Below are 23708 nucleotides of genomic sequence, written 5' to 3'. Positions count from 1 at the left end.
GATATAACATATCAACTCTGATGGTGTGGAGTTTGGTCAATGCTCAGGCACCGCCGGATATCTATATTTCACCGGATTTGTATCTGTACAAACGACACACCTCGCGATAGCAAGCTGTTGTCTACTGAGATTCAGTCAGGAGCTAACCATGGGATCTGAATTGCCACTACTATTCTTTCATGCCAGTAGTCAAGCGAGAACGCAGTAGTACGCGCCCGAAAACCTCAAGTAAATGGAGACTAATGCGCTTCCAAGCCTGCATGTGAAAAAGGTATTCAAAATTACATCAGGAAACTAATTACTTCCTACCGTCTCTAAACATATGAAATGACAATGATAGGAAGGAAAAGTACAGGAGGGTTCTAAGGGGAGGTCAACGAGAAGCGGGAATCTAGCAAGGAGCAGAGGATATCGGTTAGCGTTTCTGATGACCAGATGGCATCTCTAATGGTCGACCGGACATCAGGAGATGATATGCACAGTATCCTCCTGCTAAAGCACCGAAACAGTTTGCTAAGATTTGAACTTAAACCAGGTCCCTTTTCACGAACTCAGCAAGAAGTGACTTTCCGAGAGCAGCAGGGCTGCGCTCAACGACGACACCAGCGCTCTCGAGAGCAGAGATCTTGGAGTCAGCACCACCCTTGCCACCGCTGACGATAGCACCGGCGTGACCCATACGGCGGCCGGGGGGAGCACTGATTCCGGCAATGAAACCAACGGCAGGCTTGTTGTACTTGTTGTTGGCCTTGAAGAACTCGGCAGCATCTTCCTCAGCGCTACCACCAATCTCACCGATCATGATGATACCGTCGGTCTCCTCATCCTCAAGGAAGATTTTCAGGCAGTCAATGAAGTTGGTACCGGAGAAGGGGTCACCACCAATACCGACAACAAGAGACTGACCGAGTCCAGCCTGAGTAGTCTGGTTCACAGCTTCGTATGTAAGAGTACCAGAGCGGGAGACGATACCGACACGGCCGCGCTTGTGAATGAAGCCAGGCATGATACCGATCTTGCATTGACCCTGATATCCGATCAACACGAAGCTTCTAGAGGTAATGGAAAGGATCGCCACTTACGGGAGCAATGATACCGGGGCAGTTAGGTCCAACCAAGCGAGTCTTGTTCTGAGTCTTGAGGATGTCGGTGATACGGACCATGTCTGTTGCGGATATGTTAGTTTCAGCGTATGTGGAAGACGCGGATAGCTGCTCCCTTACCATGTTGAGGGATACCCTCGGTGATACTGCGGGGAGTCGCGTTAGCAAGAAAACAAGTGTTTCAGTGACAGAGCAAAGCTTACCACACAACGAGAGGAACCTCAGCTTCAATAGCCTCCTCGATACCCTTAGCAGCCAAAGGAGGGCTAGATAGCAAGTATTAGCGGTGATTTCTCAAAGCACCATCTGCGAGCTTAATCAAGACGTACGGAACGAAGATGGCCGAAGCAGTGGCGCCGGTCTCCTTGACGGCGTCGCTGACATTGGCGAAGACCGGGAGGTCTAGATGTGTTGAGCCGGCCTTCTTGGGATTGGTACCACCGACAACCTTGGTACCTAGAATATGTGAGCTTTCGACTCAGAGCAACCCAGCGCATCAAGCCGTTTGGAAGTAAAGTGGATATATATACCGTAAGCGATCGCTTGCTCGGCGTGGAAACTATCGGCGCATATCAGCATCGTGAACAGATATCAATCCCCCGAAATCCGGAGAGGAGCCACGCACGTTCCCTGCTTTCCGGTAAAACCCTGGAAAAGCACCTTGGTGTCGCCATTGATGCGAAGGTTATTGACGGTCTCAGAGTAAGGACCAGCGGAATATGCCCGGCGCTGGGTGGCAGCGACATTTCGAAGGGCAGAAGCCGCGTTCCGGCGAAAGGCCTGCATGTTGACTGTCGGGCGAAAATGAGGGAAAAAATACGACAAGCAAAAGAGAGGAGAGATTGCACCGCGAGCCGGGCAATTTAAATGCGGTATTTAGAGGAAGAGGAGATGGGAAGAAAGGACAGCAGTAGAGAGCGAGCAACAATCGTCGTTGGACGGGTTTGGCCATTTGCTCGGGAGAAAGCTTTAAGCGGTCCGATTTATCGCGGGCGGTCGGCCTCCACTCAGTGCTGCCAGTCGCTCGGCCGTGATTTTTCTTCTCCCGCTATCAGTGGCCGATACCAGTTGCTACTTTCGAACCACTCGCTCACTCACTCACGCTACCTAGTTCACTCGATTAACTTCTTGATATCATAGACTTCTGCCACGCACTTGTCTTACACATCTACCATTTCTCCGCGTTCAGCGCGAGAAAGCCGCCCACCATGGCAACTATGACAATGACCGCCCCGCCACCCATCAAAACGAACAAGAGTACCACCAAGCTGCCGCCGGAGAATGAGCGTTTCATGCGGGCCTGCTCTGATATTGCAAACGCTCTGATCCAAGACCATGAGTCGCAAAAGGATCCCACGAAGCCTAAAAAAGACATCAACCTCAACAAGCTGCGCAGTCAAATATCGAAGAAGCATAGCTTGGGGAACCAGCCGCCACTGACGGCCATCATCTCTGCCGTCCCCGAGCACTATAAGAAATATATCCTACCAAAGCTGATTGCAAAGCCGATCAGTATGTTGTCTCTCGCTTGTCCCGTGGATTTGGCGTCTTGCTGATACGTATTTAGGAACGTCCTCTGGTATCGCCGTCGTCGCTGTAATGAGCAAGCCCCACCGTTGTCCTCATATCGCTTATACAGGAAATATCTGTGTCTATTGCCCCGGCGGACCTGATTCCGATTTCGAATATTCGACGCAGTCGTATACCGGTTATGAACCTACCTCGATGCGAGCTATCCGCGCGCGTTACGACCCGTTTGAACAGGCCAGAGGAAGAGTGGATCAGATCAAATCGCTTGGTCACAGTGTGGATAAGGTTGAATATATCATCATGGGTGGAACTTTTATGTCTTTGCCGGCAGAGTACCGTGATTCCTTTGTCGCACAACTTCACAATGCATTGAGTGGTTACCAGACCGACAACGTTGATGAAGCAGTTCAGGCTGGTGAGATGAGCAACATCAAGTGTGTGGGAATCACCATTGAGACTCGCCCTGATTATTGTTTGGACACGCATTTGAGCAGCATGCTTCGGTACGGATGCACTCGCCTCGAGATTGGAGTTCAAAGTCTGTACGAGGACGTTGCGAGAGACACCAACCGCGGCCACACGGTTGCGGCAGTCGCGGAAACATTCAAGCTTTCCAAAGACGCCGGGTTCAAAGTCGTTAGCCACATGATGCCCGATCTGCCAAACGTTGGCATGGAGCGTGATTTGTTTCAGTTCGAAGAGTATTTCGAGAACCCTAGCTTCCGAACCGATGGCCTGAAGATCTATCCTACCCTTGTCATTCGCGGGACTGGTCTCTACGAGCTTTGGAGGACGGGTCGCTATAAGAACTACACCCCCAATGCACTGATCGACCTTGTCGCCCGTATTCTTGCCCTTGTTCCACCCTGGACCCGTATCTATCGTGTTCAGCGAGACATTCCGATGCCGCTGGTCACTTCAGGTGTCGAAAACGGTAACCTGCGAGAGCTGGCCCTGGCACGCATGAAAGATTTCGGTACGACCTGCCGAGACGTTCGTACACGTGAGGTCGGTATCAACGAGGTCAAGAACAAAATTCGCCCATCTCAGGTCGAGCTCATTCGTCGCGACTATGCCGCAAACGGCGGCTGGGAGACGTTCCTCGCCTATGAAGACCCTAAGCAGGATATTTTGATTGGTCTTCTGCGTTTGCGCAAGTGCAGTCCTACGCACACTTTCCGTCCTGAATTCACCGGTCAGCAAACCAGCATCATTCGTGAACTGCACGTATACGGTTCTGCAGTTCCTCTCCACGGGCGCGACCCGCGCAAGTTCCAACACCGTGGTTTCGGAACTCTGTTGATGGAGGAGGCCGAACGGATTGCTCGAGAGGAACATGGCAGCCGGAAGATCAGCGTCATTTCCGGTGTTGGTGTCCGCAGCTACTACGCTCGCCTTGGATACACATTGGACGGCCCCTACATGTCAAAAATGCTGGAGCCACTCGAAGGGGAAGAAGAGTTAGGCGTGTGAGAATGCCCGAAGCTATCTCTCTATCTCGCATTACGGATATGATTCATGATACCTCAGGCGGCAAGGCAAATCCTCAAAAGTTCTGTTTGAGACTGGATTGGCGTTCTTGGTGTGAACTGGTGGCTACATTCTTGAAATATTATTTGAACATCTACAGCGATCCATGAAGCAGTTTGATGCAGCTTGTTGTATATACATTCGGAGAGTTCTTGGGACTCTACAACAGAAGCATCGTCGGCGTAAGAAGTTATAACTTAGACAGTATTACTGCATACTACAATACCATTGATGAATATCTTTATTACCTGCATGACATGACTGTCGGGAACGCTTCAGTTGTAGAGAGAAGTGCCTCTGGTGTCCTCACTCCTCCAGCACCCGCCTCCATGTAGAGGTGGATTCCGAATGCGGCTTAGGGCGATCACCCAGCGGGAGCTTCATCATCCAGCCGCCGAAGACTGCGGACCGACCGTTAAACATCATCTCCCCGGATTCTGTCTCTCTTCGCTGCCGGACGCATCTCAACTATCCTATCTCAAATTCAACCATCGCCATATCACCAGACAATTCCTGATCGTTCGTCCTGATCAGTAACCCTCCACCCACCGCACTCCTATCGGCGCATTCGCCCGCAACGCCGACACAATGAAGCCCGTCGTATCTGTTATGAACGCCTGGTCCTGGTATGGCTACAATATTCTACCTGCAAGCGATTACCTCGGTTACAGTGGGCTGATGAGCATCTCTCTTTCACAGCGTGGTCATCTCCCTATTCGCCATCGTCATCCTCTCCGTCCTCGGATCGCTGTTCAAGGTTCGTCGATTCTAGCCTCCGTCCATGTCTCAGCGTCTATCGTATCTTTCCATTACCTCGGGACTGATCTGGATGCCACCACGACATACAATCACGACTTGACTAACGACTTGTCTGGAACAGGCTGAACACCACGGATTCACTGGCTCAGAAGGCGAGCCTGAGGACGGCGGCGCGGTCGCCGCCTCGATCTTCACTGCTGTGATTGTCTACGCTGTACGTTGAATCCATCCTATCACGAGCTGTACCGGGAGTCATTGCAGACTCCCATGATCGCTGGTCTTAGTTGTGGTCGGGTCTTTGTGCTGACATAACTCGCAGGGTTTCTTCGTTTTCTGCGCCTTTCAGGCCTACTTACACATGCGAGCTTCTCGGGGCGGAGCCATATCGCTCAGCTAAATGGTGTACATCAAATACGTGGATATGTTTGAGACAATTGGGTTTTAAATACTTGGCTTGATGGGGCCTGAAATTGCGTGTCGCTGGGGTTACGTTCTGGATAATTACGTCTAAAATCGCACTAGACGAATGGCCCTTTGCCTTTCACTTTCTGTTAAACAATAATTCGCGGGACCTGTCACTGGCTGCTTGCGGATACCCTGAACACGCCAGAGAAGCGTTTCTCTCAGACAGCTGGAATGCTCTGAGACGGACGCGGCCTGCTCTGCGCACTCGATGTATATATTGTTCTGGCGCTTATAGAATCAATTCGGACTCTTTACAAAGTACAGTCAAGACCATCTAATTCTATCCCGCAATACCACCAACACCAATATGTATAGCACCCAAAGCACGCTCATAACCACCCCATCCATCTCCCCGAAATTAATCAATGCCCCTCATTCCACTTTACACACTCCTCAAAAGTGACCCCATTCCCCCCAAAGATGTCCAACGCGCTTCCAATCGTCAAATCAACCTTCCCACCACTACTAGCATGCACCTTCTCCAGGTCCGCTAGACTCCGCGCTCCGCCCGCATACGTCACGGGTATTGAGCACCACTGCGATAGTTTCGAGACCAGTTCCTCGTCTATGCCCTGCTGTAGGCCTTCGACGTCTGCAGCGTGGATGAGGAATTCGGAGCAGTAGGGTTCTAGGAGGGATATTGAGTCTGCGTGTTGTTAGTTGGGGCTTAATATAAGAGATATCCATGTCCATAGAGGGTTCGACGGAACGGAACAAGGGTGATTGGTTAGGTACTTGCCTTGGTTCACCTCCATCTCAGTAATAGCCTGCCACCTATTCATAGCAACAAACCATGTATCGCCTTTCCGTCGACAACTCAAATCAAGTACTAACTTCGACTTGTCGCCTCCCAGGGCAGCAAGGACGGACTGCAGTCGCTCGAGAGAGAACTGGCCCTCGGGGAAGAGGAATGATGTGATTATAACCTATGAGGTAAACAGGTTAGGTCAGCGCAATGCCCTCCCTATAATCTAACCATGGAAGACATAACAAGAGAGTAGAGTGCCTACCTTCTCAGCACCCATATCAATCCAATACTTCGCATTCTGATCTGTAATCCCCCCCGCAACCTGCAAACCACCTGGCCATGTCCTCAGTGCCTCCCTTGCCGCATCGTCATTGTCCGGTCCGAGTTTCACCACGTGCCCTCCGCGCAGATTATACTTCTGGTAGAGGCCGGCGTAATGGCTAGCTGGGAGCTTGGAGACGTAGTTTGTCCTGAGGTCCGACTCGACGTTGCTCAATGTGCCGCCGACAATCTGTTTGACTTGGCCGGAGTGGAGGTCGATGCAGGGGCGGAATTTGGACATTTTCGGAGCTGGGTGTTCTTGCGCTGGTTGAGTCTTATTTGTGTTTCGACGAGGCGAGCAAATGCTCGCAGGCTTAATTGCGGTTTTGTTTTCGAGGAGGGGTTACTGACATCTTGAACCTCCACAACGGGGCGGACTTATCTTATCGCACGTGACTGAGATTGAGGAAAAAGTTGGCTATCACCGCTTCCTGGACCTTCTTCACAGGGAAAGATAACCCAGCAACAGACTTACGAAGAATTTACGAAGATGATTGGCAAACGGAAGAGAGACACGTCCGTCGTATCGAGAGCAAAGAAGGAGGGTAAACGGGAAGAATCTCCAGCTACAGCCGAACTAAGCGCTCAAGACATCTTCCGCAAATTCTTTGAAGCTCAGTTCGAGCCTTTAGAGGTCAAAGAAACCAGCAATGCCCAGGAAGAAACTGAATCCGACGAAGATGACGAGGATGAGGATAACAATGTCTCTGCAGACTCCGAAGCTGAGTCTGAATGGAGCGGCTTTGAGGGAGAAGAGGAGAAAGACGTCCCAGTGGAAGTCGTTGAGTATCAGGCGCCTTCCTGCTCCGCGGATGACTTTATGGACAAAAGAGCTCGAAGGGCTTTTATGGTAAGCTTAAAATCTAATATTGTGAGAGACAATCAACGCTGATCTTGTACTCTTAAGACCGCGAAACCGCCCTCGTTTTCTACAGACCTGGGTTCTACTACGGATCGCTCGAAGAAGGCTGAGGACAAAGATGAGGACAAAGATGAGGACAAAGATGAGGACAAAGATGTCGAATCACTGAACTTGAAAAATGACCTTGCACTGCAGCGTCTTCTAAAAGAATCGCATCTTCTGGAATCAGCATCAGACCTTGCGCCGACGGGCAAGAACCGACACAAGGCACTTGATCTGAGGATGCAGGAGCTTGGGGCCAAGAACTCGCTATATCACCAAAAGAACATGCCATCGTCCATGCGAAAAGGGATCAAGGCCAAGGCTGTTACAAAGGAAGACAAGCGTCGCAGAGAGGCTCGAGAGAACGGAATTATCCTTGAGAAACCCGCGCCCAAGAAGCAGGTTAGCAGTGCACGACGTGAACGTGGAGTTGGCGGCCCATCGATTGGAAAATTTGCAGGTGGAACTCTGAATCTGAGCAAACGGGACATTGCGCAGGTCCAGTCATCACGAAGAGGAAGCGGAAGGTCTGGAGGGAGAGGTCGAGGAAAGACTAGAGGCCGCCGCTAGAACGGGAATAATTTGGCGATTGGTGTTCTGTGAGAATCGGCTCCCCAGCTTACCCAGATCATCTCCATCCAAAGCTGGTCTCGAAGTCGAATATCTGCTCCAACTAAGCTTCTGCTCCAGATAGCTTTGCCTCGAGGTATCTTTCTTTTCCCGCATGAGGCAACCCATTTCCCTTTTCCCCACTGACGGTTTCAGGTCTCACTCTGTGACCGGCCGTGCTGAATCTGAGCAACGATCCATGGAAGGGTCTTCGGACCTCTTCTTTGGCGAATAATGAACTCGATCAGGGATCCAACCTGCCAATTTTGATGCCAAGCCGAACTGGTACCTGAGAAGACTGGGTTCTGAAACCTTAGCCTCTCTCCACGCTAGGTCCATCTTAGAGGCCGTCCCAACCTCTTCAGGTATAGCGCAAACATTAGTGCACTGTTCCAGAAAGGGCGAAACCTCCGACGACGCTAAAGTTTGAGAAATCAGTTTCCAGCCTGATCTGACGCCCCTGTTAGCCTGCTTCGGAGTTCCTCGTTGTGCAGCATTCTAGTCTCTTGACTTGACTTGATAGAGTTTAGGATCAATGCCAGGGCGAGTCATGGATCATGACCAAACGAATTTTTGTCTCTCTCCTTCACCCTCTGTTCGCACTGGCAACTGCACGTCCATTGAGATTCTGTCGCAGTGATACATTTCGATGGTGACAGTGCACATATCGATATCGATAAGACGAACCACTGACACCTTCATTCCTCCGGGATTTTGTAAGGTGAGGGTGCGCTAATGATAGCACACCCGAGCACTGACCTGGCCTACAACATCTCCGACAAAGTCATGAAGTCGATCCTACCGGGAACGCGGAGCAAGCATTCCCGCTCCTAGCACAACTCGCTCGCTGCCCACCATCTCGGCATGGTCTCCACCTCATGACAATTTTTGTATGCAAGCGGGATGGTAGAACATAGCCTGGGGTCTGGATCGTGGAATGGTCGTCGGTGGCGGGTGGTGTCTGACACCTCGTTACCCCACTAATGGATGAATTAATCGTCATAGATACATAGTTTCGTCAAATCTTTCAGGAAGCAATCCTCACAGTTCAGCTGAGCCACTGATGTATCGAATGAGATTATATCTGCTGTTTCAGGTTTTACAAGTCGCCCACCCAGGGTGTTTACATATGTATGACTTTGAGTGATGCCAATTTTTGATCATCGCCTGTGAGTTCATTGATCAATGCATCGGCAGGCTTCAATGTCGTGAGGCGTCGTTAGGATTCAAATCATTGCTGTCAGTTCGTGTTTGAGTAGGATACAAGGGCTAGTCCGAAACACCCGAGTTGATAGCATTGGTATACTCTGCTAGACTTCGAATGCTGAACGGTCTGCGCCGGTGACTCCATTGTAGTTGTATAGAAGGAAGATGCCCTTCAAACCGGCCTTCTAGTGTCGCCATGTTGCTTGGCGCTTTGTCCATGGTGTTTTCCTGGGGATTATTACCGCCTGAGATTCTAGACAAGCGGTTTCTTTATGCTGTACTCGTTCATTAAAGGCTTGATTAGGATGGAAGCAGAAGCTGGATCTCCGGCGACTGAAGCTGATAGAATGACCCGCGCCTGTTTGCTGAAGTAAGGCTTCAGCAGGAGAGCGGTTCAGCATCACCTTGGTGTTCATATTGAGGTCAAAGCCAATTCCGGCATTTCCGAGAAGCTCGCGCAGCAAGAGAGGATTCTTAGATTGGTTGAGTCGCCGAAGATTCCACTCAGAACAAAGCCGATGGCCAAACAGGCCGTGGTAGAAGCGAAGTTGCCAGTTTAGTTCATACATCTGAACGGATAGTTATAAGTTGAAGTTGCGGGGAAATCCTCAGCTCGAAGTAAAAATCCGTGGAAGGGGATCCTGCAGGACGACAATTGCCGGCTCGCTTGATGGCAAACCCATGGCATTTCTTCGAGTCGTCCAATGCCTTCTGCCAGGAAAGTCAACTCCGTGGCCTTCAATCTCTTGACATTTCCCTGCACGTTCTCATGCACGCACGGAGTGGAAGGATGGCCGTAACCGGAATTCACTAGGTACAGTGTGCGTCGACCCCTGGGCCCTGGTAGACAGTACCGGCCGTAAAGGACGCAAACTTAGGATCTTGGAGCGTAAAAACGAAGATGTTGCGTGACGAGAAAGTGGGTGTTCTATCGTACTGGTTGTGGGCAAGGAAGGGAGACGACACTGCGATTGATAGCAAAAGGTGGATAAGTTGTCGTCTCTAGAACCTCGCAAAAGTGTTCTAGATGGTTTCAGCCTGGACGATCAAACCGCGCGTGGTGCACGGCCAATTGTTTCGAGTGTGAGATTGTGGCATGATGGAAGATTATTCAAGGCGGAAGTTTCTAGCGATTGTTGTTCCCCACCTGATTCCAATACTTCCGAGAAAGAGCCTCGAAAAGGAATCCGAGAGTTGTTGCGCGATTCAGGGAAATTGCAAGAAAGGCTACGCGAGTCGCGCGTGGATCTTTGCGGAGGACTGTACTCTGGTCGTGCCTGCCCTGGGAGCAGTAAACTGACAAATACTCGCGGAGTGACTACTAGTAGTGGTACTAGTAGTAGAGCAAGACAGAAAGGAGAAGATGGATACAGCCGGCTCTTTCTTAGCTGCTCCGTAAACAGAGGGCTAGGCTTCCCGATTTCATGACTCAACAAGATCTGTGTTTCACTGTTTATTTGAACATCCAACTCTGCGGATATCACGATCGTCGACTGCTGGGTAAGCCAGGGCTTCGGAGCATTGATGCCTTCTTGGGAACTATGGAGCACTTTCAGCCTATCTACATACTGTAACGGGACCCAAGATTTGTTCTCCGACGGTTCTCGATTCCAATTCTCCGGTCAGACCCAGGCGGCATTTGTGCTGCTTGGATCTTGCTCTGGTTCTCCCCTTTGCTCGCCTTGCTCATTTCATCTTTTCTTGACAACTTGGTAACTTTGCGAGGCACTCCGTGGATAGCCCTTTTGAGGCTAAGCTAGACAAGCACTAACATTGAATAGGGCTAGAAGGTGCCCACTTAGAGTATCTCCGAATATCGACCGAATTAATGATGATCATGCCGATCCGGAAGTACTCGATTGAGTTGATTCAGGCTCAAGATTCAGCGAGTTCAACACTGTCTGAACTTTGAACTATGAACCCTTCTGATTGACAGCTTTGCGCTCTGCATTCTGCAACAGTGAGTGAAGAGGGGCTTGTGGCCCACCTCTCAAGATACGATGCTCTGAAAATTGGCCCCTGTTGTTGGTAGCCGCCGGGAGATGCCAATCTGCAGGCTGCAACTCTGCATGCTCTCAGTCATGCAGGATCTGCGATAGATCAACCCATTCACTTTATACTCTGGAGCACAACGCCCGCTGGAGTAGAAAATGATTCAACGGCTACCTCGCTAAAAGCATGAGAGAGTTCATGGGGTAAAGATCAGGGGGCAGTCTCAAGTCTCGACGGGGGAGGCAATTGACTTGTCTACGGCCCCGCCGGATCGATCACATTTACTGATTCAAGCAGATCTTGAAGAAGAGAGCTACCGTTGGGAGCTGCAACGAGCTTTGACTGGTGAGTGTTGGCATGACGGATCTGAGATGTACGTATAATAGGACCGTTGGTTTGATTGCAAGTCGATCCGGCGCCTTCAAGGTTCGAATAAACATCACCAAAGCACACTGCACAGTAAGAGTGTTCATGATGTCTATTCTTAGTCCTACGTATCCATACGCAGACGTGAATTAGAGCTCGAGTAAAGTCCCCGGTCCCAGAGCGAAAACTACACTTTCAATTACGGCGTATAGCCGCCTGTGCGAGCCCGCAATCTTCAAGGCGACCCCGAAAAAGCAGCCGTTCGTGCAATTGCGCGCAGAGGCAGGCTCGGTTGATGAGCAGGTCTCGGCCCCAAAGCTGTGGATTGACGAGGTTGGTTCGAGCTGATGGCATCCAGGGTAACAGGGTACACGACAGTGCTCATGCCGAATGCAGTAAGAGCGAGGCGTCGTGGATATCACGGATCGGAAGATTTCTCTAGGATCCAAGAAACTGTCGAATGACCGCATGAGCAGATGACCCAGCAGGGCCAGCACCGCATCATGGGTGGACACTGGACAGGGCCTTGCGGACAGGGGCCACCAAGAGGTATAGAGCGGCGTCTTATTGGGCGATGGTAAGCGCTCAGGTGAAGCTGAAACAAGGGGCAAAGACTTCACGAATGTTTCCGGCGCCAGTTTGATGATGTTTGCGCCGGCTTGGCATTTGTTTGATTCCACCCACTGGGGGCTCGCCGTCCTGACTCGCGCCTTGGCACATCTGATGAAATGATGCTCAAGTCAGACAACTGGTCAATAGAGACGTTTCACAAGAGAAATTTTCGCCCGGCAAGGACTACCTGATATAATTAGTCTGTTCTATAAAGATGAGGCTATTATAAAGCAAGAGTTTCTACTACTACTATAAGGTATATATAATGCTAGGAATTTAGTTACTATAATATAATACTTAGATAATTCTTTATTATATAATAACTCTATAATCTTAATTTATATAAGGCTGCTAGATAGCTTATTTCAAAGCTAAAGGTAAGCTTTATTAGTAATAATGATCTTAAGTTAGTAATTATTATGTTATGGGATGGTCCCATAACATGCACCGCGTACCGTTCGCGGTTATGGTCACGTGGTTCCTGCCCCTCTACCTTCTGTCTGCCCCTACTGATCTGTTCTCTTTCAGCGATTCCTTCTTGTACGTACGGCACGTTTAGATAGGAAGATCCATCTATTTACGTCCCCTTACAAAGATAGTAAATTACCTGGTATTACTATAGGTAACACGATAGGGTTGATACTTATATATTTATTGGTAAGTTTACCCTCTATTTTTACAGGTAATAAATGATAATATTAAAAAAGGTAAGATATACAGTTAAAATTAATATTTAGCTATTGAACTGATTATTAAAATAGGGCCAGCGTGAGTAATAACCCTACCCTTTACTCTTTTAAGTAGATTTGCTAGCGTTTAAGTAACTATAAAAGTAGCCTTAATTAAGAATACTTTTATAGTTACTTGAGAGATTATATACCAGATATATTCCCTATTTAGTAACCCTGTAGGACTACTAATATAGCACCCTTCATTAATCTACACTCGATTCAGGAATTGTCAGTCAAAAGTACTGTTGCGAAACGTCTCTAATTATTGGACTTTGGAGGCTGCCGCTGGGACTCGGGAAGACTAGGAATGTCAGTATCTGGTTGCTGCAGAGTTGTCGCTAAACATCATGCGCTGGGTTTTATCTACTCTGTACAAGAACGCCCGTTGTGAATGCAACACTCCTAAAGCAGAGCTCAAGTCGAGCTCAATGTTGCTCTAGTGGACCATAGCCTGAGCGATGCTCTAGCCTCTACCAGGTCCAGAGTACTCCTTGAAGAAGTTAACACGACGGTTGGGCCCACTGCGAACTGTCTATCAGTCTAACGACTTTAACGGTCAAGATGATTGTCATCAAGTCGAATTCTCAAGCTTCCAGAAGGGCATCTAATCTCCGCCAGTCCTTGTGATTCTGTTTGTATGCTCATAATGCTTTGTAAATTCTTCAACAAGGCACTTTGAGATACATACTCTCATCGAGTCTCAAGGAATCCCTTTCGATAGTCGAAGTTGAAAGAACCATGGTGGCCACGAATAGCTTCAGACTCCTCGACAAGGCAGGCTAGCCGTACTGGGAGAGGAATCCGACGGCATTCTGGAGTAAACACTGCTTCGCTACGCCATAATGCTCTGCTAACAGATCGTATTATTCTTCAAAATCAAAAGAACCTTAGGACTTGACGCTGCTGGACCCGACAGGAGAACCCCCACTCCCTTTGCTCTGTGATTCTCGCCCGTTGTCTACGTGACGGCCCAAATACCACAATATGACGCTAGTGCTGCTAGTTCCCCGCCATTTGTCCGGGATGGCTGAAAGGCCCTGGTATTGCGGGCGTCACGTAATGCGAGTTGATTGACCTCCACCTCACCGTCCCTAGCGCCGACTCCGCTTTCCTTGCTGCTCCAGTCCAATGGAGTCGCCCTCTTTTTGCGCGACAGAGCGCCTTCAGTAGCCCAACTGCTGCAGTGGCCAAGTGATCGAGCCAGTCAGACAAGAACTGGGAAAAGAGGACTGGGCTCGTCTCCCTTTCTTCTCTGGTGGTAACTCTGGTTCTCCCCCCCCAAGTGATCATTCGGACTGGCTGGTTCAGATCGTCATAATCCATTATTATTATTATTTTCCTTATTATTCTTACCGCATTATTATTAGCACCAGACCAATCTTAGTCCCGAATAATAACAAAGCTCATTATTATTCTCCTCTTCCCCCGGCCTGCAGACTGTTTCTCTTTCAACACTCTCTGAAAAAGCAAGTCTTCCTTCATCCATCTCTCTCTTCCTTCCTCTTCTCCTCTTCTCCCCTCCTCCCCTCCTCCCCATCGCGACTTGCGTCCATTTGTTCACCCCCCTTCGTTTCATTTCCATTTTCGCCGTGCGAGTCAAAAGAGAATCGGAAACGGGCTGGCCCAGTTCATTCTCTCTCCCTTCTTTCATTACCCTTTCGTCCTTTCTTTGGTCGACAAAGGTTCGCCGGCGTCAGTCCCTAACAACCTTCTGCAGGAGGCAGGTTCCTCGGAGTGTCTTTGAATCGATCGCTGCTACTTGTACAATCGACATCTTATCGACATAAAACGTTTCTTGTTTTAACTTAATATTTACTCTATTTTTCGCGCCTTCTCAGACAGACTTTCTTACTGATCTCACGACGGAGTGTCTTGACCGTATGTATTGTCCTGTGTTACCCGGTCTGATCGTCGCTCGGTTGGCAGCAACTGGCGGTTGCTAGCCGCGCGGGCACGGTAAATGGCCTCATGCTCGTTCCCGCATTCTAACGCCGTGGTGATAGGTCGCGAATATGTACCCTCAACACGGCGCGCCGATGGCGCCTCCCCAGAAGCCCGAGACGTTTATGCTCTCAAGTGAAGCGCAGCAGAGCCTGCCTCACGATGCGCAAGTTCAACTCCAGCAGGTCGATAACTGTAAGATGCGACTCCGTCGTCGCTCTCTTAGCGCTGTACTGACCAACACCTAGTAAAATACTTTCTTCTTTCGGCGCCAGTGGACTGGCAGCCAGACCAATTGATCCGAAGATTCCTTCTCCCGACTGGTGATTACGTCTCTTGCGTTCTCTGGTTAGTTCAAATGCAAACCACATTGGCTCCGGTGTTGAACTCTATTAACCATTTCGGTCTATCAGGAGCAACCTTTTCCACATCTCAGGAACCGATATCGTGCGATGCCTTGCATTCAGATTCCAAGCTTTCGGACGTCCGGTCAAGAACACGAAGAAATTCGAGGAGGGTATCTTCTCCGACCTGCGAAACTTGAAGGCCGGCACGGATGCTACGCTCGAAGAACCCAAGAGCCCATTCCTTGACTTCCTCTACAAGAACAACTGCATCCGAACCCAGAAAAAGCAAAAGGTATTCTATTGGTACAGCGTGCCTCATGACAGACTATTCCTCGATGCGCTGGAGCGTGATCTGAAGCGCGAGAAGATGGGTCAGGAAGCGACCACTGTCGCAGTCAGCGAACCTGCTCTGTCTTTCGAGTTCGATTCGTCCCAGTCGTTGTATGAGCAGCTCACCAAGGCACAACAAGCAAACTCGTCTTCGTTTGCTGCACACGCAAGTACGACATATGGCCAATCTACATCCCCAGTCGTTCGGACCGTTGACGCAATGCCTCCTCCCCAGATGGCTTCGCAGATGGCTTCGCAGATGGCTCCTCAAATGGCCCCGCCGTCGATCCCGCTCCTCACGGACGAATCGGCCAATCCCCAGATGTACACATCGATTCCGATGCCCAGTACTCTGGCTCAGAACGTTATTAAACGTGAAGCGGACTATGGGGCCCTTCAGTACGACCGCAACGGGATGCCCATTGCTCGAATTCACCAGCGTCACTCTTCAATGCCAACCTTCGTCGAATATTCGCCAGCGCCATCTTTTGTCTCGTCTCAATACGAAGATTACAGCAACCGCGGACTCTCGTTCGAGCCTGTCACGCCCCCGCAACACACGTCTCACATGGGTGCAGAGCCTGCCTACATTGCCAACGAAGACACAGGCCTCTACACTGCCATACCGGAGATGTCCGCTGGCTCTGGTTTCAACCCAATGATGCACCTGCCGCCGTCTAACCTCGCAAGTGCGCATTTTCCCACGCCAGCGAGAACTTTCCATTCCAACGTATATTCGGTGCTGGAGGGATCTCCTACTTACAAGCAACGCCGTCGTCGGTCTTCTATTCCTCCTGGCGCTGCTAACCCTGTCACTACCGGCACTCACTCGCCCGCCCCTGCCATTTCGTATGCGGCACACAAGCCTAGCGATCTGCGACGCTCTGTTTCCAGCTCGGTTGCACCAGGCGAGGGGGATGATTCGCGACACGATTCTCTACACCGTTCTTATACTGGAGGATACCCTTCTGCGGCTCTTCCGCAGAAGAACTTGCTGCATGAAATGTCGCGCAACACCACGCCTCTCTCAAATGTAGACGAGAACCGCGAGCAAAGCGCCGTGCCTCTTGTTGCGCAAGCACCAGATGATCTATCGGCGCTCCCGACAAATGGTACCATGGAATCCGCCGTGCAGAACAGCGTTGGACACAGGGGCGACCGTTATGCGACCGGCCCTGTCCGCCGCGCCCGCAGTGCCACTATGATGGAACTTGACCCTTACCCGCAAAAGTCGCATTCGTGCCCAATCCCCTCCTGCGGGCGACTTTTCAAGAGATTAGAGCACTTGAAACGGTAAGCTGCATTCTATTCTCATTGTCTGAATGTCATTGGTCTTTGCCGCCAGTGATAATATACCCAGTGTTCCGTGGTAATCTCTCTAGCCGCCCGCTGACTGTTAGCTTCCAGACACGTGAGAACTCACACTCAAGAGCGACCATACCCTTGCCCGTACTGCAACAAGGCCTTTTCTAGGTCTGATAACCTCGCACAGTAAGTTATCACCTGCGTTGTCACTTGCATCACTTTACTAACCAGGCACATCAGGCACCGTCGCATTCACGAGGCCCAGCAGGACGGACAACCATTAGTTCACGATGAAGATTTGGAGAATGAGGATGACGAGTCTCTTTCGCAAGACGAGGAGGAATCAGCATCCGAGTCTACTCATCATGCCGTCGCTGGTGTTCATGGAGTCACGTCAATGCCAACGTCAATGCCTTCGACTATGGCTCTACCAAACACGATGGGCACTATGATGCCACCTCACATGATCGCGCCGCAACTCCTGCAACAGCAAATCTAAGGTGATTGCGATCTCGAATGATCTCTTAATAAGGGTTTTGTTTACACTATATGTACCTAATGTTTTGCGGTTTTGTTTGGTCGTTCATGTGCTTTTGGGTGTTACGTTTGCAACATACCCTGGGTCTTCCGGGCTACTCGTCATCGGCGCCAAGACCTTTCCCTGAAGCGTACCATTATCTCGTTTTCGGTTTACATTTGGCTAGTGGTATGCGCAGAGTCTCGTGTCATACCTATGCTTTGTTTTCTGTACTACTTTTCCTTACACTGTTATGTTTTTATCTCCTTTAACCCCTCGTTCCTTTGTATCTGGGGTCGGAAGAAAATCTCTCGGGTTGGCATGGTGCGAAAGGGATTTGAAAGGAACAAGGGCAGAAAGCGGAATATACCATGACACGCATGCTTTGATAAGCACGCATTCAGTTTATTGGAAGAATGAGGGCTGTCAAAAGACGTCTCATCGCCAAAGAGGCCTGGGGCTTCTGACTGAACACTGCTTGCTTATGTGCGATTGATAGACATTTTTCCGATTTACGAAGTTTTCACGTGTGATAGGTGTGGGATGGGTTTTGTCGTGTACGTACATAGTATGGAATCAAATCAAATAGACAATTGGTGTATCTTATTTGACATTCGGCCAGATAGAAGTTCCGTAGATCTGAGACACTGGCACTACTGCAGATGAGTGGTGGCTAAGCTTCGCTCGCGAACAAGTCACGTGGATGACGGCATCCTGTCCGAAGACATCATCACACGCTTCTCCAACTGTAAGCTGTTGACCAACATACATAGTTGACTATCTTTATATCAATCTTGCTGATATTTCTGCCAGTTAAAATTGGTTCATTTACCTTGACCTTACAAGCAAATTTGATTGCCGCCGCAGCTCATGCTTGTTGCGCATACATTGCTTTGAATAGTTCCCATCCACTCCGGCTCCACCAGGCCCAGGGATACCTACTTTCATTTGATGAAGTGACTTGAGGACTGCGACCACAGCCTCTGGTAGTTGGTCGCTGGACATATCCGGGCCTCCCGTTACCCTATTATCCCACCTACTGGACTAGGCACATTGCCTAGAACACTGTCGTGCAACGCACCCTTTTCCCCTCGAGAATGGAGGGAGACCGCGCGGCGAACGAGACGTCCCCATTAGTGGGACCACGAGCTTCGAATGATGCCGACGTCGACTCGGTAACATTTGTGAACGACTGTGGAAGGATCATTAGAGACGATGGCATTGTCCATCAGCCGCCCGAGACGAAGAGCAGCTGGTATCTGTTTCTCTTGACGCTGAGTATCGGTGGGTACGTACTTCTCATCTATCATGCGGTGGAATCATTTCTGGAATACGTGCCTAACGCTGATCTGATGATACAGACTCCAAGTCGTGTGGTCTGTTGAACTCTCGAGTGGCTCGGTGAGTAGTATACTGGCCTGTTCCGTCCCGTAGACTAGGAGGACTACTGATCTAATGAGATATAGCCCTACCTTCTGTCACTTGGGATGAGCAAGGCCCTCCTCGCCTTTGTCTGGATTGCAGGCCCAACGACAGGGACCTTAGTGCAGCCGTACATTGGAATCCGCAGTGACAACTGTCGGATATCATGGGGTAAACGAAAACCTTTCATGATAGTTGGAGGGGCAGTGACGATGATCACCCTTCTTGCCCTTGCCTGGGTCAAGGAGATCGTAGGAGGTATCATTGGGATTTTTAGCGGTGATTCGAAGTCCGAGGGAGCCAAGATAACAGTCATCATTGTTGCGACTGTTATGATGTGGTGCTTGGATTTTGCGATTAATACCGGTAAGCTTGCCTCTCTTCCTCGTTGAAGAGCTAGATCTGACACGTCCGACAGTCCAAGCGGGCATTCGGTGCTTCATTGTCGATAATGCACCGGCGCATCAGCAAGAGTCTGCTAATGCTTGGGCCAGCCGCTTGACGGGCGTGGGGAATATCATTGGGTATATCTTCGGTTACATCAACCTGCCAAAGATATTCCCTTTCTTGGGAAACACACGCTTCCAGATCCTATGCGCCTTAGCATCGATATCGCTTTCCGTGACTCTTTTGATTAGCTGTCTATACATCAAGGAGCGCGATCCTCGCTTGGACGGTCCGCCACCATCAGGGAGTATGGGTGTCGTTGGCTTTTTCAAACAAGTCTTCAAGTCGATCAAGAACCTGCCGCCTCAAGCTGCGAAGGTCTGCGAAGTGCAGGTTGCCGCATGGATTGGCTGGTTTCCATTCCTCTTTTACGCGACGATCTACATCGGTCAGCTCTATGTGAACCCTATCTTCGACAAACACCCAGGTCTTTCGGATCCCGATATCGACAAGGCATGGGATGATGCGACAAGAGTTGGCACTTTCGCTCTTCTCATCTACGCAATAATCTCGTTTGTCGCCAATATTACCCTCCCAATTTTTGTTGTCCCATCTTACAAACCCGTTGTCTCCGACGAGACCGATCGAAGCGGCTACCATCGAGAAGCGGAACCTTGTCTAAGGATCGAAAGACTCTCCAGCTCTGACGTCCAAGAGGGGTTCGTCGCAGAGCTCCACCCCGAAGTCTCAGGTGACAAAACACGGGGTTCTGCAAAGACCAAGACGTGGCTATCGAAACTGCAGATCCCCGGTCTCACATTACGCCGAACATGGCTTTTTTCGCAGCTTCTCTTCGCTGTGTGCATGTTCAGCACCTTCTTTGTCACGTCGGTCAATGCCGCATCAGCCATAGTAGGCTTCATCGGTATATCCTGGGCTCTTTCACTATGGGCACCATTTGCTTTAATATCCGCCGAAGTAGCAACGTTGGAAGAAGAGCGTCGAGCTCGGAAGCACCGGACAGAGGTGGTGCCGATATCCTACAACGAGCACGAGCACAACGCATCTCCAGTATCTGCACCGCTCAACCCAGACGCGAACGAAACTGATATAGAGACCGGCACCTCTAGATCCCCTAAAGACGGAGACGACGAGAACCTAGCGCAAGCGGGCATCGTCCTAGGACTGCACAATGTAGCCGTGTCAGCGCCGCAGGTCCTGTCCAGTCTGATATGCAGCGCTATTTTCAAGTCGGTACAGAAACCGCGGGGGGAGCCTTATGATGATAGTGTAGGGTGGGTTTTGCGGTTTGGGGGGTGTGCTGCGCTGCTTTCGGCTTGGTTGACGAGTCGACTTAAGGAGGGGCCTACGGGCAGGAGATAGCCTCGAAACCCTGTGTGCTGCGCATATTACAATAAAATAGGAGGTATCTAGAGCTATAATGAATCTAAGATACGAGTATACTTCTCTGCGATAGAAGCATGTACAAGCTGGTATGCGTGACTAACTAGCTAAGACGAGATCGACGCCAATCTTGGCCCATATGCATAGTAGAGGCTGTAAATGTGAGCAATGCGTTTACTGGAAATTTCGTAGCTGATGGATAATTTCATGAAGATCATGACTTGTGAAGATCACTGTAGCCTTGCGGTTGTTCATCTGCTAGGGCGGAAATCGGGAGTCCCCGACAAGGAACGTTGACGAAACGAAACTTGTCCAAATCGCAACTCCAAACCTCCAGACTCTCCCCTCACACTTACACTTTGCTCCTCTACCTGCTTGACTCATTCTGTTTCCGTTTGTCGGGCCTGAGGATTATTATGTGCGCATCGAATTGGTGTCAGAAAATCGCCGCTGGAGCAAACCGCTGAGCTAGGTGTCATCCGCTGTGCTGGTTGCAACGACTTCAAGAAAATGGCTGCCGCCCAGGTTGTGGGTGAAGTTGTCACTTCGCTTGTTCGTATGTCTTTCCTCTCGCTTGCGCGCGGCTTCTTTATTCCGTTTTCGTTTTCAAAGCTTTATTTAAGTGTCGCTAACTGATCTTGTTTTGCTAGGGAGAGATGACACTGATCCCGACGATGGTACGCGACTACGAGCCCCTCTCGCGCCTTTCACCCTTCTCATACAGCAGTACATATATGGCTGGATCTGACATTTTGGATTATAGGGGATGCTCCGGAAGCTGGCACCAAGGAGTTTTTCAGCTCCTGGGCGCTCTTTATTATGATTGCGCTGCTGATGCTCGCTCTTTTCACGAGTTACATCCTCCAGCAACGGAAGATAGAGGCGGTCCACGAAACGGTTCTGTCTATCTTCGGAGGTATGCCTATTCGTTCTATAATCAGTTCTGGAAGGGGCAAACACTGAGCGGCGCATAGGCATGTTCGTTGGATTGATCATTCGACTGACCGACTCGCCAATCGAGAGCTTTGTCGCCTTCGACTACCAGTTCTTCTTCAACCTCCTCCTACCTCCCATTATCCTCGCCTCGGGGTACGAACTACATCAAGCGAACTTCTTCCGAAATATCGGCACAATCCTTACCTTTGCGTTTGCGGGGACCTTTATCTCCGCCCTTGTTCTGGGTCTGGTTTTGTTCCTTTGGACAAGGATTCCTTTGGACGGATTTAGCATTAACTTTGTCGAGGCTATTTCTGTTGGTGCTACGCTGTCTGCGACGGACCCGGTGACGATTCTCGCCATCTTCAACCTATATAAAGTCGAGCCGAAGCTCTATACGGTTATCTTCGGCGAGTCGATCTTGAACGACGCCATTGCGATTGTTCTGTTCGAGACTGCGCAGAAGTATGCGGATAGTGACGCGGGGTCCCTATCCATCCTGAACCTCTTTGAAGCTATCGGGCTGTTCTTGCTCGTTTTCTTTGGCAGTATGCTGGTAGGCGTTATTGTGGGAATCATGACCGCCTTGGGATTGAAGTATACCCACGTCCGGCGCCAGCCCAAGATCGAGAGTTGCTTGATTGTTCTCATTGCTTACGCAAGTTACTTTTTCTCTAACGGTGTATATCTATCGGGTAAGTCCAGCAAGGTCCCATAACAGGCGTTTGTGCTAATTTCCGTAGGGATTGTGTCGCTGTTATTCTGCGGTATCACCTTGAAGCACTATGCCTACTACAACATGTCTCGTCGAACGCAGTTGACTACCAAGTACCTCTTCCAAGTTATGGCACAGTTGTCGGAGAACTTCATCTTCATTTACTTGGGGCTCGATTTACTCGTCCAGAGGAGGATGGAATTCAAGCCCCTCTTCATCCTGATTACCGTCATCGGTATCTGCCTTGCTCGATACCTTGCGGTCTTTCCTCTTTCTAAAGCGATCAACTGGTTTATTCGGTATAGGGCGCTCCGGCGGGGAGTGGAGGCAGCTGACGAGCTGCCATTCGCGCACCAAGCGATGCTCTTCTGGGCCGGTCTGCGCGGAGCTGTCGGAGTAGCGCTAGCAGCGGGCCTTGGAGGTGCAAATGGACCGGCATTACGTGCCACCGTACTTGTCGTTGTTGTCATTACCGTCATTGTCTTTGGAGGAACAACGGCGCGCATGCTCGAGATCCTTGGCATTCGGACAGGCGTCGTTGAAGAACTTGAGTCTGATGACGAGTTTGATATTGAAGTGTCCAACGGAGGTACATATTACAAGCGCTCCAACACTGGGCTGGGATACACACCCCGACGCACGGACAACATCCCACTGGATGGAGTCTCGCGGAGGGATCTCGACCGGAATAACAGCTACTCGAGCGGCAACAGCCGCCGCCCTAGCCCTCCGTCATCTTCCCGCCCGGGAATAGGTCATTCCAGAATGTACTCCGATGCATTCGGACCCAAAGACACCCAAACACCACGCGATCGCTCAACAACCGCTACCTTACTGGGCAACCGCCCTGGAAGCGGTAGCGGCAGCGACGACGGCAGCGAAGACGAGTTCGGCCTCAAAGCCGCTGGAAAGCGCCGGGCAGTTGATCACGACCACCCAGATGCATTCGAGCTCGACCTGGACGACACCCATTCAGACGACGACTTGCCCCCTGCGGCTCCGACGCGAATGCGCCGGTCACCGTCGCAGCGTTCGCAACTGCAAACACCGCAGCCCGCAGAGAGCGTGTCCGTGTCCCCCTCTCGCCGCGACGTGAGCGGACGAAGCGCAAGAGAGACAATTCGGGACCTCTTCTCTGGTGGACCTTCGGGAGATCATGTCGATTGGTTCAGACAGTTGGATGAGGATTATATCAAGCCGCGTCTGCTGCTGGACCAGTCGAATCATAAAGGGCCTGGAGCTGTTTAGGCTTTTTCTAGGTCTTATGTATACTTATGAATTATCCCTCTGTTTTGTTGTCTTCGGCATTGTGTCATTTCACTTTGTCGAATAATGATAGCCAGGTCTTATGTTGGTTTGGTTTATTAGGTGTCAAATGTCCATTGATAGCTATAGCTTATAAGTATTGTAGCTTTCTCATGTACTGTATACCCTTCCAGATGCTCTGGCTTGGCAACACCTAGAGATACTTCTGCAGGTGATAAGATAGGCATCCCTGCTCGAGGCATTTACTTTCACTCCTCTGCTC

At 50.2% G+C, this 23708-nt stretch overlaps 7 protein-coding genes across 7 annotated transcripts; 4 read left to right on the top strand and 3 right to left on the bottom strand.

Annotated features, from left to right (window-relative positions):
• Nucleotides 1–396: 396 nt before the first annotated feature.
• BDV17DRAFT_88640 (succinate--CoA ligase (GDP-forming) subunit alpha) lies at nucleotides 397–2131 on the bottom strand. The gene is made up of 7 exons (XM_073765293.1): nucleotides 1729–2131; nucleotides 1634–1662; nucleotides 1433–1559; nucleotides 1307–1369; nucleotides 1224–1249; nucleotides 1083–1165; nucleotides 397–1027 (listed from the first exon to the last, which is right to left on the bottom strand). The coding sequence occupies exons 1-7, from the start codon at nucleotides 1887–1889 to the stop codon at nucleotides 527–529; spliced, it is 990 nt and encodes a 329-aa protein (XP_073615553.1). The 5' UTR covers nucleotides 1890–2131; the 3' UTR covers nucleotides 397–526.
• A 1-nt stretch (nucleotide 2132) lies between these two features.
• BDV17DRAFT_88695 (Elongator subunit ELP3) lies at nucleotides 2133–4194 on the top strand. The gene is made up of 2 exons (XM_073765295.1): nucleotides 2133–2615; nucleotides 2671–4194. Exons 1-2 carry the CDS (start codon nucleotides 2312–2314, stop codon nucleotides 4104–4106), a joined length of 1740 nt encoding a protein of 579 aa, XP_073615552.1. The 5' UTR covers nucleotides 2133–2311; the 3' UTR covers nucleotides 4107–4194.
• A 282-nt stretch (nucleotides 4195–4476) lies between these two features.
• On the top strand, nucleotides 4477–5648 carry BDV17DRAFT_263353 (uncharacterized protein). Its single transcript, XM_073757899.1, has 4 exons — nucleotides 4477–4789; nucleotides 4863–4920; nucleotides 5044–5136; nucleotides 5242–5648. Exons 1-4 carry the CDS (start codon nucleotides 4752–4754, stop codon nucleotides 5317–5319), a joined length of 267 nt encoding a protein of 88 aa, XP_073615551.1. The 5' UTR covers nucleotides 4477–4751; the 3' UTR covers nucleotides 5320–5648.
• A 4-nt stretch (nucleotides 5649–5652) lies between these two features.
• Nucleotides 5653–6780, bottom strand: BDV17DRAFT_263351 (1-(5-phosphoribosyl)-5- ((5-phosphoribosylamino)methylideneamino)imidazole-4-carboxamide isomerase HIS6). Its single transcript, XM_073757898.1, has 3 exons — nucleotides 6398–6780; nucleotides 6127–6313; nucleotides 5653–6033 (listed from the first exon to the last, which is right to left on the bottom strand). Exons 1-3 carry the CDS (start codon nucleotides 6695–6697, stop codon nucleotides 5750–5752), a joined length of 771 nt encoding a protein of 256 aa, XP_073615550.1. The 5' UTR covers nucleotides 6698–6780; the 3' UTR covers nucleotides 5653–5749.
• Nucleotides 6781–10395: 3615 nt separating this feature from the next.
• BDV17DRAFT_263346 (uncharacterized protein) lies at nucleotides 10396–12068 on the bottom strand. The gene has a single exon (XM_073757897.1). The coding sequence runs from the start codon at nucleotides 12001–12003 to the stop codon at nucleotides 11683–11685; it is 321 nt and encodes a 106-aa protein (XP_073615549.1). The 5' UTR covers nucleotides 12004–12068; the 3' UTR covers nucleotides 10396–11682.
• Nucleotides 12069–14143: 2075 nt separating this feature from the next.
• steA (sexual development transcription factor SteA) lies at nucleotides 14144–17923 on the top strand. The gene is made up of 6 exons (XM_073757896.1): nucleotides 14144–14754; nucleotides 14880–15012; nucleotides 15066–15165; nucleotides 15231–16787; nucleotides 16902–16985; nucleotides 17040–17923. The coding sequence occupies exons 2-6, from the start codon at nucleotides 14889–14891 to the stop codon at nucleotides 17296–17298; spliced, it is 2124 nt and encodes a 707-aa protein (XP_073615548.1). The 5' UTR covers nucleotides 14144–14754; nucleotides 14880–14888; the 3' UTR covers nucleotides 17299–17923.
• Nucleotides 17924–18413: 490 nt separating this feature from the next.
• BDV17DRAFT_281803 (bifunctional K:H/Na:H antiporter NHX1) lies at nucleotides 18414–23428 on the top strand (the record flags this gene model as incomplete). The annotated part of the gene is made up of 9 exons (XM_073760093.1): nucleotides 18414–18491; nucleotides 18549–18604; nucleotides 18678–18717; nucleotides 18783–19104; nucleotides 19157–20420; nucleotides 21184–21206; nucleotides 21293–21445; nucleotides 21504–22160; nucleotides 22209–23428. The coding sequence occupies 9 exons, from the start codon at nucleotides 18414–18416 to the stop codon at nucleotides 23426–23428; spliced, it is 3813 nt and encodes a 1270-aa protein (XP_073615547.1).
• Between the last annotated feature and the right edge of the window lie 280 nt (nucleotides 23429–23708).

The sequence above is a fragment of the Aspergillus undulatus genome (genome assembly GCF_047715775.1).
Source record: "Aspergillus undulatus strain CBS 261.88 unplaced genomic scaffold BDV17scaffold_24, whole genome shotgun sequence".
Lineage (NCBI taxonomy): Eukaryota > Fungi > Ascomycota > Eurotiomycetes > Eurotiales > Aspergillaceae > Aspergillus > Aspergillus undulatus.
The sequence above is the reverse complement of the archived record's forward strand: the minus strand, read 5'-3'. Positions and strand labels throughout refer to the sequence as shown.